The sequence below is a fragment of the Zosterops lateralis genome (genome assembly GCF_965231275.1).
Source record: "Zosterops lateralis genome assembly, chromosome: 2".
In the NCBI taxonomy this organism is placed as follows: domain Eukaryota; kingdom Metazoa; phylum Chordata; class Aves; order Passeriformes; family Zosteropidae; genus Zosterops; species Zosterops lateralis.
In genome coordinates this window covers 31,824,893-31,844,459 of record NC_139763.1, presented here as the reverse complement: position 1 = coordinate 31,844,459, position 19,567 = coordinate 31,824,893, and the positions used below count along the sequence as shown (strand labels likewise).

The 19,567-nt window shown below is 43.0% G+C and overlaps 2 protein-coding genes across 2 annotated transcripts; both read right to left on the bottom strand.

The window, feature by feature from the left end:
• Nucleotides 1-1,846: 1,846 nt before the first annotated feature.
• Nucleotides 1,847-4,551, bottom strand: LOC310906163 (lysozyme g-like; the record flags this gene model as incomplete). Its single annotated transcript, XM_083855225.1, has 5 exons — nt 1,847-1,974; nt 3,295-3,377; nt 3,477-3,549; nt 4,247-4,359; nt 4,541-4,551. 5 exons carry the CDS (start codon nt 4,549-4,551, stop codon nt 1,847-1,849), a joined length of 408 nt encoding a protein of 135 aa, XP_083711351.1.
• An 8,324-nt stretch (nt 4,552-12,875) lies between these two features.
• Nucleotides 12,876-16,487, bottom strand: LOC310906117 (lysozyme g-like). Its single transcript, XM_083855165.1, has 5 exons — nt 16,410-16,487; nt 15,533-15,622; nt 14,305-14,501; nt 13,923-14,061; nt 12,876-13,198 (listed from the first exon to the last, which is right to left on the bottom strand). Exons 1-5 carry the CDS (start codon nt 16,450-16,452, stop codon nt 13,068-13,070), a joined length of 600 nt encoding a protein of 199 aa, XP_083711291.1. The 5' UTR covers nt 16,453-16,487; the 3' UTR covers nt 12,876-13,067.
• Between the last annotated feature and the right edge of the window lie 3,080 nt (nt 16,488-19,567).

Here is a 19,567-nt window from a genome sequence, read left to right as displayed (position 1 = left end):
CTGTAATTTAACACCCTGTGAGCCTCTCCCACATTAAACACGCTGAAGAGGAGTTAATACTAATGACTGCATGTTATGAGAACATCAGAGGGATGCAGTGGCTGAAAATTAGTGTTTATCCTTTCTGCCTGCTGACAGAGAAGAGTAAACACCTGTAGGAGTTTAGAGGAGGAGATGTGTCAGTACAGGGACATAAAAGCTGGAGGCACTGTGCAGAGAGAAAAGGACAGACTGTGCTAGTGGCATTGAGGAGTGTAATGGCCCCCATGGCCAGACCAAAGGCAGAAATGAGAATTTAAGCTGAAATAAAATAGCAGGGGAAAGTGACAAATTAATTACTTTTGAGATAAATTAGTGTTGCTTTTCTCACCTCCCTCCTTTCTTCCAGCATCTGCTCAGCATCTTGTCCTGCAATGTGCTATAACTGCAGTCTCTGTGAGGTGTTGATCATATTCCCACAGGGAGGTACAAGCTGGAATTTGAGCCCTTTGAAGGACGTGTGTAGTGCATCCAAGGCACAGGGCATTATTTAAGGAGATGGTGCAAGTACTAGGACACAAAAAATTAGGCAAATGGATCTTGTTACTGGTGGATAGCAAATAATAAGACTCGTGCCTGGATCGGTGTCCCAGAGCACGAGAGCCAGGCTGGCTCAGCCTTGCCAGGCATGTTTGGGATTCGTGTCCGCGGCACTGCAGCCTGGGGAGCTTCCAGCAGAGGGCTCTGCGTATGGATATGCGTGTGGATCTCTGGCGCTGCAGCCTACGAAAGTGCTGCAGGGTATCCCAGAGGGACTGTGTTAATGGAAAGGCTTGGTACCGTTCACAGCTTAACAAGTGTCTGATAAACTATCGAAGCTAAACCAAAACTAATAGCAGGCTCCCACACAGAGAGAAGGGAAAATACATAGTACCTGTTACTTCTGAGTAAGATTCAGCTAAAAGATGTTTACAGAGATGTTTAATTGACAAGCTGACAGTTCCAATGAAAAAGAAAATTGTATTTTTTCAAACTTTTTAATATATGTGTACATTTGGGTGTTTCTGAAATGGTATTACCCCAAGGACGCCCACTCTTGTACAGTTACTCTGCTATCCCCAACCTTCTCTGTATGAGCATACATTCTCTAAGGATTTGCTCTCAACCCTAAAACTTGACCAGCAGGGTGCACACAGTGTGTGCCCACACTCTTTCAGTAATGGAGCTTTGTAATGCTCCCATAGATCTTTATGAAGCACAGATGATAAGAGGCATTGCCTTTTTGTGTAGGGAACAAATGACTGACTTAAGATGATTGCAAAATTGAGGTTGGAAGGTACCTTTTTGGTCTCTAGTCCAACCTCCTGCTCAACACAGGGCCAGCACTGAGGTCAGATGAGGTTGCTCAGTGCTTTGTCCAGTTGGGCCTTGAAAGCCTCTGGCAAGGACAGCTCAGCCTCTCTCAACAGCCTGTGCTGCTGTTCTGCACAGCTGTTAGACGTGTAGCAACAGATAAAATGTAAGGTGGATAAAATCTTGTTAAGTAGTGTTACAACTTCCTTGCAGCATTAATCTGCTACTTGAGAAACTGCAGGTGCAGATGAAAATTCTGAATATTCTCATTAAGTAAGATGAAAAATAAAAGGCAAAAGGTTAAGTTACATTTTGGACTATTAGCCATGTTTTCTTTTAAGTGATTTTTGTAGCCTTACGTGGAAAAAACCCCATTGCAAGTTTGTACTTGTTCCTGACTTCATTGTCCTCCCCCATTCTTACTGTTTCTGAGGAGGCTAAATCTGGAATGTTGTTAATTAAAAGCAAAGTATGCAACCAGGGCCTTAAATCTAATCATTACTCAGAGATCTCATTATCCATTTCTCTTATAAAACCTGGCTCTTGCATCCACATCATTGGCATAGTTGTGTGTTTTGCCAATATCCATTTTGTCATAGGTCTGGACAGTGTTAATACCTGCATTATAGGCTGAGAGCCCACCTGGAATGAGGGTGAAGGAAATGTGTAAATAAAGGTGCTACCTCATCAGTAAATAATACCTCAGAGTTGCCAGGATAGGCAACCAGGAAAAGTTGCTTTTTGTAGGTGGGTATAGAATCACAAAACAAATGGAATGGAGAGGGGGGGGGAGAGCCCACCTTTGCTCCTTGCAACTGGCAAATGTCATGGTATTTGCCATATTAAAAAAAAAAAAAAAAAAAAGCTGCTAGAAGGCTAATCAAATCTTATTACTCTATTCCTTTTAGTGCAAACTAAGGAATATTCCACATGAACATAGGGACTGGGATGTATTTAACTTTCTGCAGTGGTTAAGCATTATTGTGCTTGACTTTATACATTTGAAGGGTTTCAAAGCTGACAAAGCTCAACCTCTGAGGTGGTGTTCCTTTATCCAAGCTGGGGATTTTTTTTTTTTTTTCTGGATTTATCATCCTGTATAAACTCTCTGTGCCTTGTGCTAAGTGCTTTTCAGTGTCCCATGGTGCATCAATCTTACAGTACTGTTATCCAGCCTGAAAGTGGGACAGCAACATCACCACACCAGAACTATTATCCACTACTTATCCAGAGCTCTTTGCTGCTTACAGGCTGCTTGTGTTTTTTGGTCCTTAATCTCAGGATTTACCTCTTTTGTGACTGTATGGAGAGAGCAGAAACACTTCTCATGGTGCAGACAAAGCCAACAGATGTGTGAAGGGCAGATATTTGGGCACTGAAGAGGAATGCCAGCCCTACTTCCTTGTCTGTCAAAGCCTTAAAAAAAGAGCACGGCTGCTATTGTAATGGTGACAGTAGGCAGAAAGCAGGATTACTGCTGCTTCACAGTGTTTCCGGGTATAAGGTCATTGGTCCTTTCCTCCCCAGCTGAGTCAAGGGCAGGAAAATCTGTTTCCTATAGGGATTTCCCTTTAATCCATGAGGTAGTAAAGCACAAGTCTGAGGGGAGTGGGGGGCTGGAGCTGTTATAAAAGCAAATCCCATGCAAGCAGAAAGTGTTTAGGGATTTTACAGATAAGGATACAACTTGGCAAACAATTTAGGCACAAATGTAGGTATGAATAATGAAGAAAGATCTCCCACTAGCTAGGCCCCTGTGGTGCATAAAGTGTAATTAACCTGTAGATGCAGCCTACAGCGTGCTCAGTTTTAAAAGCTGCTTTTTGAAACAAGACCTATTATCTAAGTGTGAAATAGGAACAATTAATCTCTTCAATCCCAAGGGAGTGCTGGGAAGCAATCATCAGTTTCACAATGTAAAAGTAGTCTGCTCATGCAGACTGCAGATACTCACCCACTCACTTCCTTGGTGTTGAGAGCTGACAGCCTGGTCAGCATTGGCTTTTGCCTGGTTGGCATTGGCCTTAGCTTGGCCAAAGAGGTGGCTGAAAAGGTTTAGGGGGTTGCCTTTCAACAGGGCCTCTGCCATTCTTTGGACTCTGCTTCAAAGGAAGGTTGAGATTTGTGTTTTTAAGAATGTTGACCATACCTGCATTACGCCAAATGCATTGCCATGGTCACCCAGGCCATTCTTCAGCACTGTCCCAGCATGTGACTCTTGAAAGGCAGTACCAGCAATCAATCACAGCTGGAGCAAGACCCTCACCATTGCCAGCTTTTGCCATCTTGGCATGGTATTTCTCCATGTTCTTCTTCTGCTGTGTTCTCTGAGGCAGGAACAATATGACATGCATGACTTTGCCTTTCATTTTTAGAATCCAAATCCAGTTTTTCTAAAAGTCATTATGGCTGAGCTGACACTTTGAATCCTTCTGAATCTGTTTAGAGTGAAACAAAGATAGAATTGACTAATTCAATACATAGATTATATAAAAGACTTTTCTTCAGATTCAGAGGGCAGTTCTCTAGCATGTAGATTGAGAGTGAGGTGAGTCTAATTTTAAATCTAAGTCTTTGGATGAATTAGTCTCAGACTTAGTCCCTTTTAATGTAGGACTATAGTGGAGAAATGTTCAGAAGTTCAGGTTTTGAGGGAAACTCAACTGAGAGAGAAAAGTAGGTTCAGGGGTTGGATGCACCCAGCAGACTTCCATTTTTTCTGTGATGGTCTTATATGTCATCTCAAAGGCAACTCTATTCCCAACATAAACTTATGTGCCCAAGTAGGATCTTTGTTGATTGTGAAAAAATCTGCTTGCTTGGCAATAACTGGCAATCAGAGACCAGGATCCATAACAGGTATGAGCTTGTGCATGGGTGCAAGGGGAGAATGAACAACTGAATTAGTGCCTACCTACACAGCTCAGACCATCTGGTTTCACAGTTGCCTCCAAAGCTCCAGTTGTGTCAACATTCAGTATATTCCCATAACGCTCTGAACAGCGTAAGAGCGTGTGCTGGTTTGAGCTGAAACCAGCACAGAGGAGTATTTACAACCAGATGTCAGGCCAATGCAATGTGTGACTCATGCTGTTAAAATGCTTTCAGATCCATGACTGAAACCCATGGCATCCTTTTGATCCTAGTGCAGGTGTTTGTGCTAGCAGATGCAGTCATGGTATGTATAGCCTGCTCTGGAGGGGATTACCTCTTGGTCATGCTAGTTCATGTGTACCTTGTGAGCTGAATTGGTGCTTTGTGCCCAGTTTATCTCCCCTAATTACCTAAAATTTAGCTGTGTTAATGTAAGCTTGTGATTTGAGCTGTCTGCATGGTCAATGGAGGAAGGCATCTCAAAAAGGCAGGTTTTCTCTTCCAAATTAAAAAAAAAAAAAAAAAAAAAAAAAAAAAAAAAAAAAAAAAAAAGTAATGGAAATAAATATGAGAGTTGAAATCCTACAGTATTTACTGGCTCCAATGAGCTTTTCCCCAGCTACAAATCAAAGAGAAACATCCTTCAATTACACCCATTACAATTTATCTGACTTGCAGATTGTTTGACTTGCAATTTATTTGCATTTATCTGTTGTCTTAACACACCATTGCAGGAGAGAAAACATACAAACATCAACTGAGAGGAACAATGCTAACACCTAATGGAAAACAGACTTTGGTACAGTGAATCATTTACAAGAATATTAGACAAAGATCACAGACCTGACATGTTTGCTGCAGGATGTCTCCCCACATTCTCAACGCACTTCCTGGAGACAAATGGGCTTTCTATCTGCTGGCAGTGTTCTGGAACAGCTGGCTCAGTGCACTTCCCACCCCCGCTGGTCATACAAGAAACAGAAACACCTAACAACTTGTGTATCCTCCCAAACACAACAGGGATTCTGTTCTACAGCAAAAAACACAATTACAATTTAAAAAATGAAATCAGTTTTAACTTAAAGTCCCATTGCTAACAGTTTAGAACTAGTCTGAAAATGACTGCTCCCCTTCAGTTCTTGGAAGCAATAACATGCTGACAATGAGAAAATGGGCTTCTGGATTTAATCGAATTTTTGCAGGCAAGGATCCAGGAACGATAACATGACCAGAGCTGCAACTGCTGAGAATTCGGATATGCAGAGACTACGCCAGGCCCCTGTTGTTATCCCCTCATGCACAGAGACAACAAAGGTTAACAACCCCAAATTAGCAGGCAGTGTGAATTTCAAAGCTACTGTAGCTGTGCAGCAGCAAGGGAAACAGCCACTGGATGGCAGAACTCCCGCGGCAGAATCCATCCTGATCCGCTTCTCCCCCTCGGTACATTTCGTGGGTGTGAAATGCTGTTTTGCTCTTTCAGCAGCTCTTTTACGTTTTTAGCAGGGGAATTCGTCCCGTGTCATTGCACTGAAATATTCTGTAAGTTTTTGCTATACTGTTGATACTTCCTATAGAGAACCAGCTGCAAAAAGTCACAGCAGCTCATGCGTGGGGCTCCTCATGTTCAAATTATGACTGAGTGTAAAGAAGGTTGAAACAGAGGAAAGTGCATCTGGCAGCAAAGAGAATGGAACAGATGTGGCTCAAAACAAGTAACATTTAAAAAATTCCAAATACCACCAAAGGTGATTCACAAACCATTAATCTCCAAATGGTCTGTGCTACAATTTCCTTATTTCTGGGGCAGAAACATAAAGGATGTACTAGTTTGCTTCTTCTACATCACAGTAATGCTGGCACTCCCACCAAGAACAACTGTATTCCCTGCCCATATTATCTATAAAAACCTCATTTGCCACACCTAGACAGCTTCATCTGAATTCCCTGGGACTTTATTTATACTCAGCTAGCTCTTCAGCCTCCATATAGAGCAATGTGACAGCCCTGCTACTGAAATACTTTGTGCATGAGGTAAGTGTAGGACAGCCACCTATAGTCCATATAGCAAGAGCCACAATGATCCATTCAATATCAGTATCCATGATCGATTAACAAGCAGCTCTTCATTGATCCCAGAGTCACAGGGGTGGGGCAATTTGGTTTCCCCAGAAGCCACGCTGCAGGACACTGGACCAGATCTAGTACCAGCTACTCTTCACTCTTCTCTCCTGTGTCTGGCAGGAAGGAAGAATTGCCTCTGGCAATTAAGTGGTTCAGGGCTGTGGGAGACAATCTGGTCCCCTATACAACATTTATGGCTCAGGTATGCAGCTGTGCCTTTTTAGAGTTTGTCCTCATTTCTAGAGGAAAAGTACGAAAAATATGCTGCCAGGATTTTTATTACTATGACAGGAATCTATAATTCTGATTTCTGTAACCATGCACACACCCAAATCCCTTTGAAAACTTTGTTAGTTTCTTGATCTGAATCATCTAAGGGGTGTCTGAATAAGCAGGGAATTCATAAAATAAAGCCTGATTTAAAGGACAGAAATTAGTCAAATTTCTCCTTGCCTGCTTCGGAATAAGAAACCTTTCCAGTTCTTGGAAATTGAGTGTTTGTGGAAGACTGAGGGCTCCAGTGATAGTCTCAGGTCAGCCACATCCTTACTGTGTGGGTTTTTTCATGCTCTTGAACATTTCTCCTAATTGCTAATTAGCTTAATAAGGGGTGGGTAAGAAATGAGTGATCCTAGTTATGTTTTCAGGGGAGAAACTGGGCTGAAGCTTCCCATGGCAATCGAGCCCATTTAAGCTGTGGGAAGTTACCCAGGCTGTGTTAGGAAGGCACGGTGCTCTGGATGCTGGAAGAAGGTCTGTGTCCTGAGGCTGCAAGATGGCCTCATGGGGAAATGCAGGGATTTGTAGGTGGCTGAGGCATGTGAGGAACTGGCAAAACATGGATGAGAGCTACAGCATAAAAGGGGCAGGCTGCACCTGAGCTGTAGCACAGACAACCCATGGCACTGGAAATTGAAGAGCTTTTAGAGGAACATTTCTACTAGAGGCAGGGGAAAGCTGACAAGTGTAGAGGAGTATTTAGTTTGAACTCAGGTGATCTGCAAAGTGGACAAGGCTGATGTTCAGTTTGCCTCTGAAAAAAACATGAGGGAAATAAACACAATACATGAGAGACAAAATAGACAGAATACAGTGGCAAAGATTTGGCAAATCATTAAGCAACGAAGCAATGACAAACTTACAAGTGTTTTTGTAGAGTTGCTAGAGACTTCAAGAGCAAGCCAGAACCCAAATGACAACCAAATGAGACAGAAGGTGTCTCAGAGACTTGGTGGAGGCTAGAAAACCAGTGAGATACAGCACTGCCAGCCTCACTGGAATGACTGAGTAGGATGTAGAGGAGGATGCTGTTTGTGGAGGATAAAAATGTTGCAGCATAAAAATATTACAGGAAAAGAGAAAAAACATATGGGTGGAAATCCCAGTTGCTACTGATAAAAAAGCTGTAGTAGGATTTTACTATCCTTTTTGAGTTCTGTGAGGGTGGTCAGTGAAGCCGGAAGAGCAGTAAATGTGGGAGGGTGGCATGAGTGGGAGCCTGCATACTGGCTGGATCAGTGCCTCTTCAGGATGAGGTGCAGAAGCAGAAATTTTGGTTGCAATAAATCCTCGCTTCTAGGACAAGCTGGTCGAGGAACTCACAGAAACAAATGCTAAGGAGAAGCACAAGGATTTTGTTTGAGGGATGTTGATGGAAAACTGCTCTGAGGTTGCAGTCCTACAACGTGATCTCTTTTAACCCTGAAATGGGAAAACGCAGGCTCTGTGCATCCAATACAGGAAGGCAATTAAATAAACTGAGGCAAGCATTAAAAACAGTTACCCCCAGCTGCACGACAGGCTCCATAGGGGTCCCTGGGACCACAGGCTGGTGCCCATCCTGGGCAATATATGAGGTGCCATCCTGAGGACAAGTTGCTGGCTAGGAAATCCCAGCCTAGTTTTGCAATGAGTAACAAAGCAGAACAAACACAGTTACTCAGCACTGCATTGATGTACTGGTGCTTCCCTTTGTTTTCTGCATGTCTCAGAGAGAGAGACACGGACATGTGGCTCAAACAGAACCAGCTGCAGCATTTGGAATCAGCCATCAGAACAAATTGTTCTCCCACGTGGCTTAGGGCTCTGACAGGGACTTGGTTTTGGGAGTGTTTTCCTGCTGCTTCAGTTACTGCTGAAAGAGGCTGTTTAATTGGTCCCGCTGCCTGGTTTCTATGAAAGCCAGTCATTGCAGCTCCGGACTCCAAGCAGATCGCTGCCTGAGCCACAGAGGGACCAGGCCATGCCACCTACAGCTTAACAAGCTGATGAGAGAGAAAGACTCCACCTCACACTTGCTCTTTATTGTAGGAAGCACATTTAAATAGATTTACATTTACATAGATTTCTAGTAACATCGGTTGTAAAACAAAATCACAGGACCTCAACAGAGAAGGCTTTCTTCCCTGTCTGCCTTTTGTTTTCCATCTGCTGACTGCTGATTCTCATTCAGCAGTGTTAGCCTGGAAATGTCCCTAAACAACACTTATTGCATTTCCCCTCTTTAAAAAACATGACTGCAAAGTGAGCAGATTTAGATTAGATATTAGGAAGAAATTCTTTGAGTGTGATGAGGTGTGGACTCGATATTTTCTGAGCTTGAGAAAGGCTAGCTCTTCTCAAGGGAAACTTTCCAACAGTTTTTCTTTTACCCCAAACAACCTTGTGTAAACAATATTCCTTTCCCATAATAACAGGTGTTGCTTGCTATTTTTGTTACTTAGCCAATGGGAGAGGTGTCAGCCCTATGGACCAATAACGTGTCTTCTTAGCACAGCATGTTATAAAAGGGCTGGAGGAATTGTAAATAAAGCCTTCTGATTTCTACTGCCTTCTGACTGGAGTCAAGCATCTTTATTTCATGTCCTATTACGACAGTGAGACATTGGAATAAGTTGTCCAGAGAAGTTGTGGATGCCCCATCCTTGAAAGTGTTCAAGGCCAGGTTGGATGGAGCCCTGAGCAACCTGGTCTAGTGCAAAGTATCCCTGTGTAAGGCAGGGGAGTTGGAACTTCATGATCTTTAAGGTAATTTTAAGCTCAAACCATTCTGTGATTATATATGATGTACAGCTACTTTTACATGTGGGTTTTGAATGTTGTTTAAAACACCCAGGAAATGTTGCATAGCTTCATTATCCTGGAAGTTTTTTTAAGAATCAAACAAATCTGCTGCTAAACTCACTGCTATTTGTCTTACCCTCAAGGGGAATGGAAGGATGTAGGTAATTGCCCTTTTTTTTTTTCCCTTTTTTTTTTCCATATTAGAAAATCTTAACTGTGTGCTTTCTCTCTTTAAAAAAAAAAAAAATAAAAAATAAAAATTCCCTATTTCCACAGGCTGTGCTTTCCATCAGGGTTGTGATTGTCCTGAGCATATTTTTGTTGGTGCAACAGGCTCAAACACTGTTGCCAAGCCTCACTGACTGACAGCTGAATAACTGAGTTACCCCCAGATGCTTCACGCACAGTGCTGTAACAAGGACAACCCCAAAATGAGATATTCCTTCTTTTGGATTTCTCCTGTCTCTGGCATCAACTTTTTTGCTTCTCACGAGAATCCCCAGCCCTTTCTGTGGGATGGTTGCCCACCCACTACATCACTTCTTGACCTCATCAGGTGTTTTGCACCTGTGTTTAATTGATTCCAGTGCTTTGGTTTCTGACTGGTTTTCACAGTTTCTAACCACAATGGAAGCGCTCATGTTCCCTCTCCATGTAGCCCATGGTTTGATAGCTCACATCCTCCATTCATTTTCTGACCACAATTTTCATAGAAACTGGTGTAGTACAGACTTGTGTAGCTTCAATTGAAAATCTCACCGGTTTAGCCAGAAGCTGCTCATTACCAGTTTTTTTCTACTTATTTTAAAGCCCTTCACATATGAGGACATTTCATATTTATCCTGAAAGAATTATTGACCTCATGATATGGCACAACCATGGTTTCTCTCTTGGCCACTTACCCAGTTAGATTAAGATTTTAATTGATCTGAGATGGTTTTTTCCTTGCCAAGCAGACACTCAGAACCCTCCTGACAGTTTCTTGTTGCTTTGTTGTCCCACAGGATCTCTTGAAGAAACCATTCAATCCTCTACTCTAGCATCTTTCTCAATATTTCAGGCAGGTGTCTTGGTCTTTGATTCCCTGGACCTTTCTTTCCTCTCTGATTTGGCCTTTCTCTTTCCTTGCCTGTGCTTCTGCTTTTTCTAATATGTTACTTGATATTAGATAATTTGCTTTGCAGGATGTCTGTTGGTTTTGGGTTCATTTTTGTTTATTTTTTCAGTAGGCCATGGGTCAAAAGGGTGACCAAGAGTGCGACTGCAGTTGCTCTGTCTACATCAGGCAGAAAAGGAACTTCCAGTAACATGGACAAAGGTGACCAGAAAAAGATCATAGGGGAACAACAATCTGAACTCATTATTTGTCAGGAAACCTTTTGCTCAAATCTTCAGGCAGCATGCTACTGTTAAATATTCTTTAATTGTTTACTCCTTCCTACCAATTTATCAAGCTTTAACTCATTTTCTGCAGAGATTTTCTGTATTTGCTGCAAAGTGCTGATACCCTAAAACAACATTTGGAACAAAATATGGAATTTCTATAATTTGGAATTTTAAATAGACTTCGAAATATAAATAATCCTTTGTAGTGATGCTGCACAACTCAGCAGGCAGGTCTGCAGGCCCTTGAGTGTTGCTACCACAACATGAAACAGCAGCTTCATAGTTAACGCTTGCACAAATTGGATTCCTGAGGAGCTCAGAGATCTGCAGGGTTGGCAGCACCAGTAGTGGTGACAAAAAGCTTGCTGGCAGTGACTGAAGATGACATGAGGGCAACCAAAGAAAGCTCCACTATTGTTCACCCTTGGAACTCAATCCCCATCTTTGTACACATAGGCAGCAATAAGATTTCCTGCCCCATCTGAAGTTTACACTGATCTACAAAAAATTCATTCATAGGCCTTACATAAGAGGTTTCTGTAACACAGAGGTTTACATAACATAATGCAGCAAAGGCTTCATCCCATGAATTTTACATAAGTTATCAAGTAGACAACTGTGTGACACATTTCATAAGTTTGTATTACAAAATCATGACTTTAGTAAAATTATATTAATATGGTGCAGAATTTGCAAAAGACTAAATAAAATATAGTTCAATATCTGTTGTTGCTCAACACTGAACTGTTTATGGTAATCTTAAAAAACCCAAAAAACAATGACATTTGAGACAACCTAGGGTTCCCTCCAGTCTCCAGAGGTGATGAAATTAGTTTGCTTGTAAGGAATGCTAATCATGCAGAGTCCTTGCCATGATGGTAAGCAGATGAGTGACTGGCAAGACAAAGGGCACAGGGTTAAAATTGCTCTGCTTGCAAAAGCTGTCTCCAACCCAGCTGTCATCCTGCCTGTGTTGACCCTGCCTGGCAGCCCAGGCACATGCACAGGACTGCCCCTTGCTGCCAGGCAAGGACTGCCAGGACATCACTTCTGCGTCAGCAGTGGTGGCAGCTAGAAGAAAAGTACCCTGACACCTCCAAAATGGTAGTTTGTAAGGCTAAATGTGAACGTTCCTATTACATGTTCACAAGTTTGGGTGAGCAGCCAGGTTCAAGCCCAGCTCTTCTGACTTACCCAGTCTTCAGCACCAGTATTCTCTCCCTGTTCTTGTGTTTTAGACCCCTTCCAAGAGCATTGAATGGGGTTATTTACTCAAGTTGTAGATTGCTACCCATTGAGCCCCATGAAACTGAAAAAAATAAACATTGGGATTTAACATTTGTCTTTATTTCTATCTTATTCTCATTATTGTTCTCTAATTAATAAATTGGCACCGAGAGACCCATCCACATTCAGACAGACCAGAGCTCATTCACTTCTATTAGAAACTGGGATTCCTGGCAGAGGGATAGATGCTGAAATGCTTTTAAATTTGGAAGAAACTCAGCATAGATGTGCCAAAACTAAAGCAGGAAAGGTTGTGGGGTTTTTTACCAAAATGATTGCTGTGATATACCTCCCAGCATAGGTACACATGAGGCTGACTCCTTCTCCAAGGGCTGCTCTCTGATGGAAAGGCATTTTGCCTGCTGTGGCACTTGCAGTATTTTCCATATAGATGCCCTGATGAGGTCCCCAGTTGCACCATGGCCGTGGACTCAGGAAATCAACTAAAGCATGTTTTAGTACTGTCCCTCTCAAGGCTGGCTACAGGAACACTCAGCCACTGCAGGGACCAAAGGCTCACTGAGAAGTCTCTTCATTGCTCCTTAGCCAGCAGCACCAAGGGAAGGAAAACAGGGTATTAATTTCCTGCATTGGCCATGGAGAGGGAAGGAGATGGATGCAGATGGGAAGAGCACAGCTGATGCCCAGGGAGAGCTGTTTGTGTCCATGTCTGGGTGATACACAAAGAGCCCCAGGCTGCAGCTTTGAACAGGAGGAGTCACCTTCCTCACTCAAAATTTAAATATTGCTGGTCTATCCCCACCTGCCTTTCCAAGGCCCTGAGCTTGTGGGATCTCATCCCTGGGAGTTTCCTGGAACGCAGTGCTGAGCTTGTCCCCTCAGTGAGCAGGGGGCTGGGATTTGCTGGAGCGAGCAAGGTGGCATTGGCAATGGCACCAGCATTGGTCCTGCCAGGAGAGCCAAGGAACTGCTCTGGGTACTGTGATCAGTGCTGGGCCTGTCTGCAGAGGAGAGGCTCGGTGGTGGGGTGGGTTTACCACCTAGAACCCATTTCTCTTAAAGTACTGGGCTCGCCTAATCACGCTGTTGACATAGTTGTAGTCTCTGCTACATGGGTCTGCCTCATAGACCTGGAGGTTGCCCATTCTTGCATGGTAGGTGCAGATTCCCCCTGGAAAGAGTTAAGAAGTAGTTGTTATGGGCTTGTAAGTAAGAAATAGAGATTTAAGGGCAAAAATTTGTAGCAAAAAACGCCATGCATCTCACCAAACAAGAACTGCTTGACAAAGTGCCAATTGTGCATTATTGTTGAAAAGTGACTTATTTTGTAAAATCTTTATTTCTATAGCGAAGGAGCCCATGGCTCTCTCCAAATGCGGGTGGAAATGGAACAGTGTTACCAGAAGAGGGTGTAATCAGAGCAAAGGAAGGGCAGTAGCAGCGCAATGGAGAGAGAGTAAGAAATTCCATAGGGTGAACAAACCAGCACACAGATAGCACAGACTACAAGGAAACCTGATCACAATCTTCCTGGACACAGCTTAACAGGTTGCCACAGTAATCCTGTTGTGTGGTGATGCCTCAGTTTCTGCATTCTCCAGTGACTTTTATTTACCTGCTTTCTATCTTATTTATCCACATAACAGCCATTTCTTATTGCCAGTCTGCTGGTCTGGTTCTGCTTCTGTTAAACTAGAAAACTCTGGTTCTGGTTGTTATTTTGTGGCTTTGAAGGTTTCTTTTGATTTTTGGGGGGTTTTTTTGTGGGTTTTTTGGCAAGAGATGCTGTAAAAACTGCCAGACTGATGCTCTTTTTCCCTTAAAAGCAACACCAGAAGCACAGAGCACTCCCATCAGTCAGTCTGTCCCTTCCTAGTACAAAGCCCATTCCGTACCTCTCAGCTGCCGGTCCCAGGTCCAGGTAGGATGTCTTGCCCGTACTTCATTAATGGAAAGAACCAGGATATTTGAGCACTGATTTATGTGTTCTTCGCTATCCCACACCACATAAGGTTGCAGTTGCTGCCTGCTGATCTAGGAAAGACAAGCAAGAAAATGGGTTTCCCTCTAAATGCCAGCCCCTCTTCTTTGCACTCCCAGGCAAATGGTCACTCATTGAAGTGACCTTATTCAGGACAACACCTAAGCACAGCCTTTGATGCTGAGGGATTGCAATAAAGTGCTCCTTCAAACACAGAACAGTCATTTGCCAAGATGAAGCCCTGGGGTACGCACTACATTACTGTGCTGCTGCTCACACTCATCACCCTGGAGTACCTGCATCAGGCCGTACTTCTGCCGTGTCCGGTCCCAGCCGTTGTCCAGGAGCAGCCCCACACGGCTCTCCTGGGACATGATGGCTCCGATGAGCGCTGGGTCCAAGCACAGGTTTCTGGCTACTCTCCTGATGGGGACCTCGTATCGTCTCAGGCGTACGAGGTCTGCCTCGGCAGTCCTCCGTATCATGGCATATCCTGTGGAGTAGGGAAAGGCAGATTGACACATACCCCTGTCCAAACCCCTTGCTTCCCTCTCAAGCAGATATATCAAAGGAATAACTCAGGTTTTTAAGAAATCGCATCGACATCAAGTTAGGCAGTGGGGTTTGAGGAACAAGCACAGATCTGTTGGCTCTGACCATGGCCAGGGAGCTGCTGTTCCACTACCCAAGGATGACCAAGGGGAACAGGGAGGCTTCTTAGGAGGTGGAATGCATGGTCCTCTTCTTCTGCTGCACCTCTGGAGTCAGAAAAGTGAAATTTTCAAAAAGGTTTTGAAAAGTTGAGGGGTATGTTACTACAGACTGGCTACACTGCAGTAACAGCTATGTTCTGTTTCTGGAGAGTGGGGGCTTTTTTAAAGCAAATTTGGAACGGTTTGGAAACAAGCAAGCAGGTTCAGATCTACATTTGAATGCTGGTAGTGAGGTGTCTTCCCTGGAAGAGTCTACATCCAAGGAACATGACAAAATCCCTGGAGACATCAGCAGTATGAATGTGACATAGTCAGCTGTGTGGTGACACCAGGCAGTAACACCAGGAAAGAAAGAGAAAAATGTGGAGGAGTTGCCAAAAATGAGTCAACCAGAGGTAGGATGGCTACACACCTGGGACTTTCCTACTGTAAAGTGTGCCTCTGGCAGATCAGCACTGGCCAGCTCAGCCAACATGCCAGCACTCAGGACCTGGCTCTCTGTAGCATACCCTTGGAGCTGACAAGCCCTGGGGCCTTGTGAGGAGGCTGATGCTAAAGTCCTGGCTGATGAAAAAGCTGTTTTGACTGAAAAGGAGTGGTACTAGTTCCCTTTGCTTTGAGGCCGAAGATCCTGACTAGGGGACATGAAGGTCTGGAGGCTTCACCGGCAATTTTGGGAGAGGAAGTGTCACTTTCTTCCTTTTGGCTGATTGAATAGCTGCACCACATTTAATTTGGCAATAACAGAAGGCAAGGTATCTCTCTGTCAGGTACAAACCAGTTGACAGATCAAGCAGTGAATGATTCATACCACAATCAGAGGTTCTTGCAGGTGTACAGGAGATCGTGGGAGCTTGAAGAGCACTTATATCACCATAGCAACTGGAACTCATTGATGGAGCTGAAATAATTAACAGAAGTGTTTGAACACATATGATCTCAGAGCAGTATTGTTCAAGTCCTGCAAGTGTATACAAGTCAAGCATGTCCAAAACCTGCAATCCACAACCTCTTGTGCTGGCCCTGCTTGTACAGTTGCCACTGCTTTCCATCAGTAATGTTATCAAAGAAAGGCAGAAAACAGGAATTGGTTCTTTTCTAATTGAATATGGATCTAATGACCATTTAAATGAATATGCACCTGCCCCGTTAGGTCTAAGGGCTGGTGTGGGAGGGGAGAACCAGAGCCTTTGCATTTATTTCAGAGGGCTGTTCCCATTCAATGCCCCCTAGAGTTTGGAACCACTCAGATGATGGCTGGCAGTAGCTGAGCACCCTGGCTGGGATTGTCTCCTGTGTCCCCCTATAACTTCGTGAGGAATTAATTCAGGAGAATTCTTGCCTCAGACTGGGAAAATTACCCTGTTTCCTCAGTAACCGAGGAACAAATAGCCTCCATCAAACAGATTGCCACTTTTGTGAGACCATTTCTGAGAAGGCAAGGAGATTGGATAAGGTTAGCTGGGAAAACCGAGAGGAGATGTGAATGTCACTCCCTTGGTTTCAGTCCCATTCTCCAGATGAGCTGGTTTAAAAGACACGTGTGGGCAGCAAGCAGCCTCAGCCATACAGCATCTTACAGAGCCATGCAGGAAGGGAGCCTCAGGCCTGACTACATATTTCCTCCCCCAAGTCCTTCTGCAAACAATTCCCAGTGTGCTTTTGACAACAACCCAAACCCGTCTCACCAACAAGGGCTGAAAGACCCAGCAACAGCAGTGCGAGGATCATGGTGATGTCTCTCCTCAGCTGTCCCAGGAGACCTGGAAACACAGTGGTTTGCAAAACATGAAGAAATTACTGCTGATTTTCAACAGCACTCTAGAAAAGTTGACATGCCAAAAGCTTCCACCCTGAGGCACCAGACAGGGATGGCATCAGCTGAAGAAGGGTTGGGCAGTAGAAGTGCTTTCTCCTGATTGGGGAGATTGCAATCAAGGCGGTCCCTGTTGGCAGCCTGGACTAGCAGGGGCCTCTTTAGCCCCTGTAAATGTCATTGCTTGCTCACAAGGCCTCTCCTGAAGGCCCATAGTGTGTCTTTATGATGAGCAGGTCCACTAGCTTTGCTTTAATTTTATAGGTGTTTGAAGTCTAATGTGCTATAAAGTGCACACTACCCCTGCCTCTCTGTTCAAAAAGGATTTTTCCTTGGCTTTTGAAAAAACTTGTTTTCAAAAATCAATAACTATGACCCTTACTACTCTGCTAAGGCAACTCCAAGATACATCTGCATGATATTGGTTGATAACTTCTTTACTAATAAATATGTGTGTTGTGGCTATTAATAAAATTCAAAATTGTCATCAGATGATAGCTGTCAAATGCAAAACAATTGATTGTATTTTCCTTGCTGATTAACACATTTAAACTGAGCAGCTTTTATGGCTTACTAATCTTTTGGGGTTTTTTTTCCCAAGAAGATTTTAACACAAAACACACCATGAGTCTTGTAGGCAATTAATCCTGTTAACACTTGAAAATACATTATCAGTTTTAATAGCATGTGACCATTTCTCTAGCCTGCATTTCTACTGCAAACCAGACTATATGGATGCAGAAACACAAATAATCCACAGGTATCATTGGAAAGACTCCCTTGTCCTGACTGAGCTTATTCAGGCGAGCAATGCCCATGGCCAGATCAGGGTACACTTGGTAGCTCTGTTTGAGCTCTAGCACTAAGGCTAAGTATTCACAAGCCCAGATCAGTACAGCTTGACCCAACACCTATGAATTAAATGGCAAATTCATCTGGGCCCCTATTGAAAGCTACAGGATGTAGCTGTTCCCACATGCAGGAATTTTTTTTCACCCCCATCACAAAAACCTCACAGGCCTCATATAGAAACAGCATAGCAATCACAATATTGGCAAAATGCTAAATCAAAACAAATCAAGGCTTCTGGTTCTAAATAAATATTCTGTGGGTGAATTCAGACTCACCTGTATTCAGCTGTCCTTCCTCTGAGGCAGGTCACTTGATGACTTTTATATATATATGTAGGAAAAGGTATCCACCCTATGGGCTGTGGAATGTTAATTCCTACCTAGTGTGATGACTGTTTTAAAGTACAATAAGTAATATATATTAAGAGCTTAGAACTCAAATGATTTCTTTCATCCAAAGATTTGCACAAGTGGTGGTTAGTCAGACTCAGGACAACTTTGTGAAAGGAAATAAACACTGGTTTTCCTCCATCAATAAGCACACTGATGCACAGTAAATGACTTGCAGAAATTATTGAAGTGAATCAGTGGCAGAGGCCAGGAAAAAAACAGATCCCTGTGTAGTCCTCTCCTTGCTTTGCATCTAGACATATTTCTGGAACGATTGTTTTTGTCTTTTTTCCTCACCAATTTCAGATAGGCAACCTTTTAATTAAGTATCATACTTCCATATGAATTTTAACAAGGACAATTAAGGAAAATAATCCCACTTCTTCATTGCTCACAACAAATCTAATCCAGGATGGGAACTTGACTACTTTGAGACCAGAGGCATGGTCTGAGTTTAAGTATGTGGGGAGGTGGGAGGTTTCAGTAGAGATTAGGAGGAATAAACTGGTCTCTCAGCAACTGAAGTTAGTGGGGACACACAGAGGGGCTCTGAAAGATTTGCACTTTGCAGACAAGACACTTTCCAAATATCTAAAACATCTGAGTCATTTGGAGAAGGAAAGACAGTCTGGGAGGCCAGTGCTCTTCAATCCTGTTCCATTTGCCAATTTTTTCTCTTCCCTAGACTCTGCCCAGCAAGCATGGAGGTTAGGAAGGCTAAGATTTTTTTTTTTCTGGTAGCTTTCTCTTCATTATTTAATGCATGACAAATCCATCTATTCCCTTTGCTCTTTTGTGACTGATGTGGCAGGTAGGAAATGCTGTTTTGGCCAGATACTAATTAATATGTTCAAAACCAGGCATTGTTACAGGAGGTTTAGTATAAGGGTTATGGTGAGTCTTAAATATAGAACTCCTACTGAAACCTTCCCAAAGATTACAACAAAGCTAGGCAATCATTCTTCACGTACTGATATCTCATTGTGGTATCTCAGAGTAGATTATCACATAATCCTTTTGCTGGGGTTTAACATTTTGAACAGCAGAAGGTAAAATTTGACATAATGTAAGGTGCACATTTTTGTGGTGTTGTCATGGTTTAACACTTAGAAACATCACATGTACAGTGTGCTTTAATCCTTTCAAAGGAAATAGCAACTGATTAAATGCTGGAGGGAAGGAAACCCAGAAGAAATGATCTGGGGAAAGCTCACAGTGCACAGCTTGATGGCAGCAAACCCAGCAGATATATTTATTTATCTTCTACAGAACAAGGCAATTTATATTAGAAAGAGATGTATTCTCTCAAATAGTTTTAGTATTAACATCTGGGTATCCTTTATAGGAACAGCATCATGTTGTTGACAAAAAACTAATGTTCCTCTGTCACTGAGCCGTGTTCATGCTGATGACCTGGGACCTTCTTTGAGAAGTAGCCTATAACCTTAGGTAAGATTTATTTCCTAATGTGTTGTCCACTTGCTAATGGTCCTCAAGATAAAATTTTGAATTTAAGTACTGTTTGTCTTTGCTACATATTTTACTCTTTCATTTGTTACCATGTAATCACATCCTTATACTTTTCACAGTAGACACATGAATCCTTAATGCCTATTCTGCATTGCATGGCTCCTTATGTACTCCTTGAGTACTGGATGCTATGTTTTAAATATAAGGGTTTTATCTGTGCTGCTATAAGCTCTTAGATCCCTGAGACAGCTTCCTTGTATTCATAGAAACTCCACTGTAAACCCAAATAAGAGGATACTTTTTCAGCAGTGTTATAGAC

Coding starts and splice junctions, on each gene's coding strand:
- LOC310906117 (XM_083855165.1), bottom strand. CDS start 16,452: ATGATCCTCGCACTGCTGTTGCTGGGTCTTTCAGCCCTTGTTG. Junction 14,062..14,304: donor AGAAGTACGGCCTGATGCAG/GTACTCCAGGGT, acceptor TGTCTTTCCTAG/ATCAGCAGGCAGCAACTGCA. Junction 13,199..13,922: donor CTGGGACCGGCAGCTGAGAG/GTACGGAATGGG, acceptor AACTCTTTCCAG/GGGGAATCTGCACCTACCAT.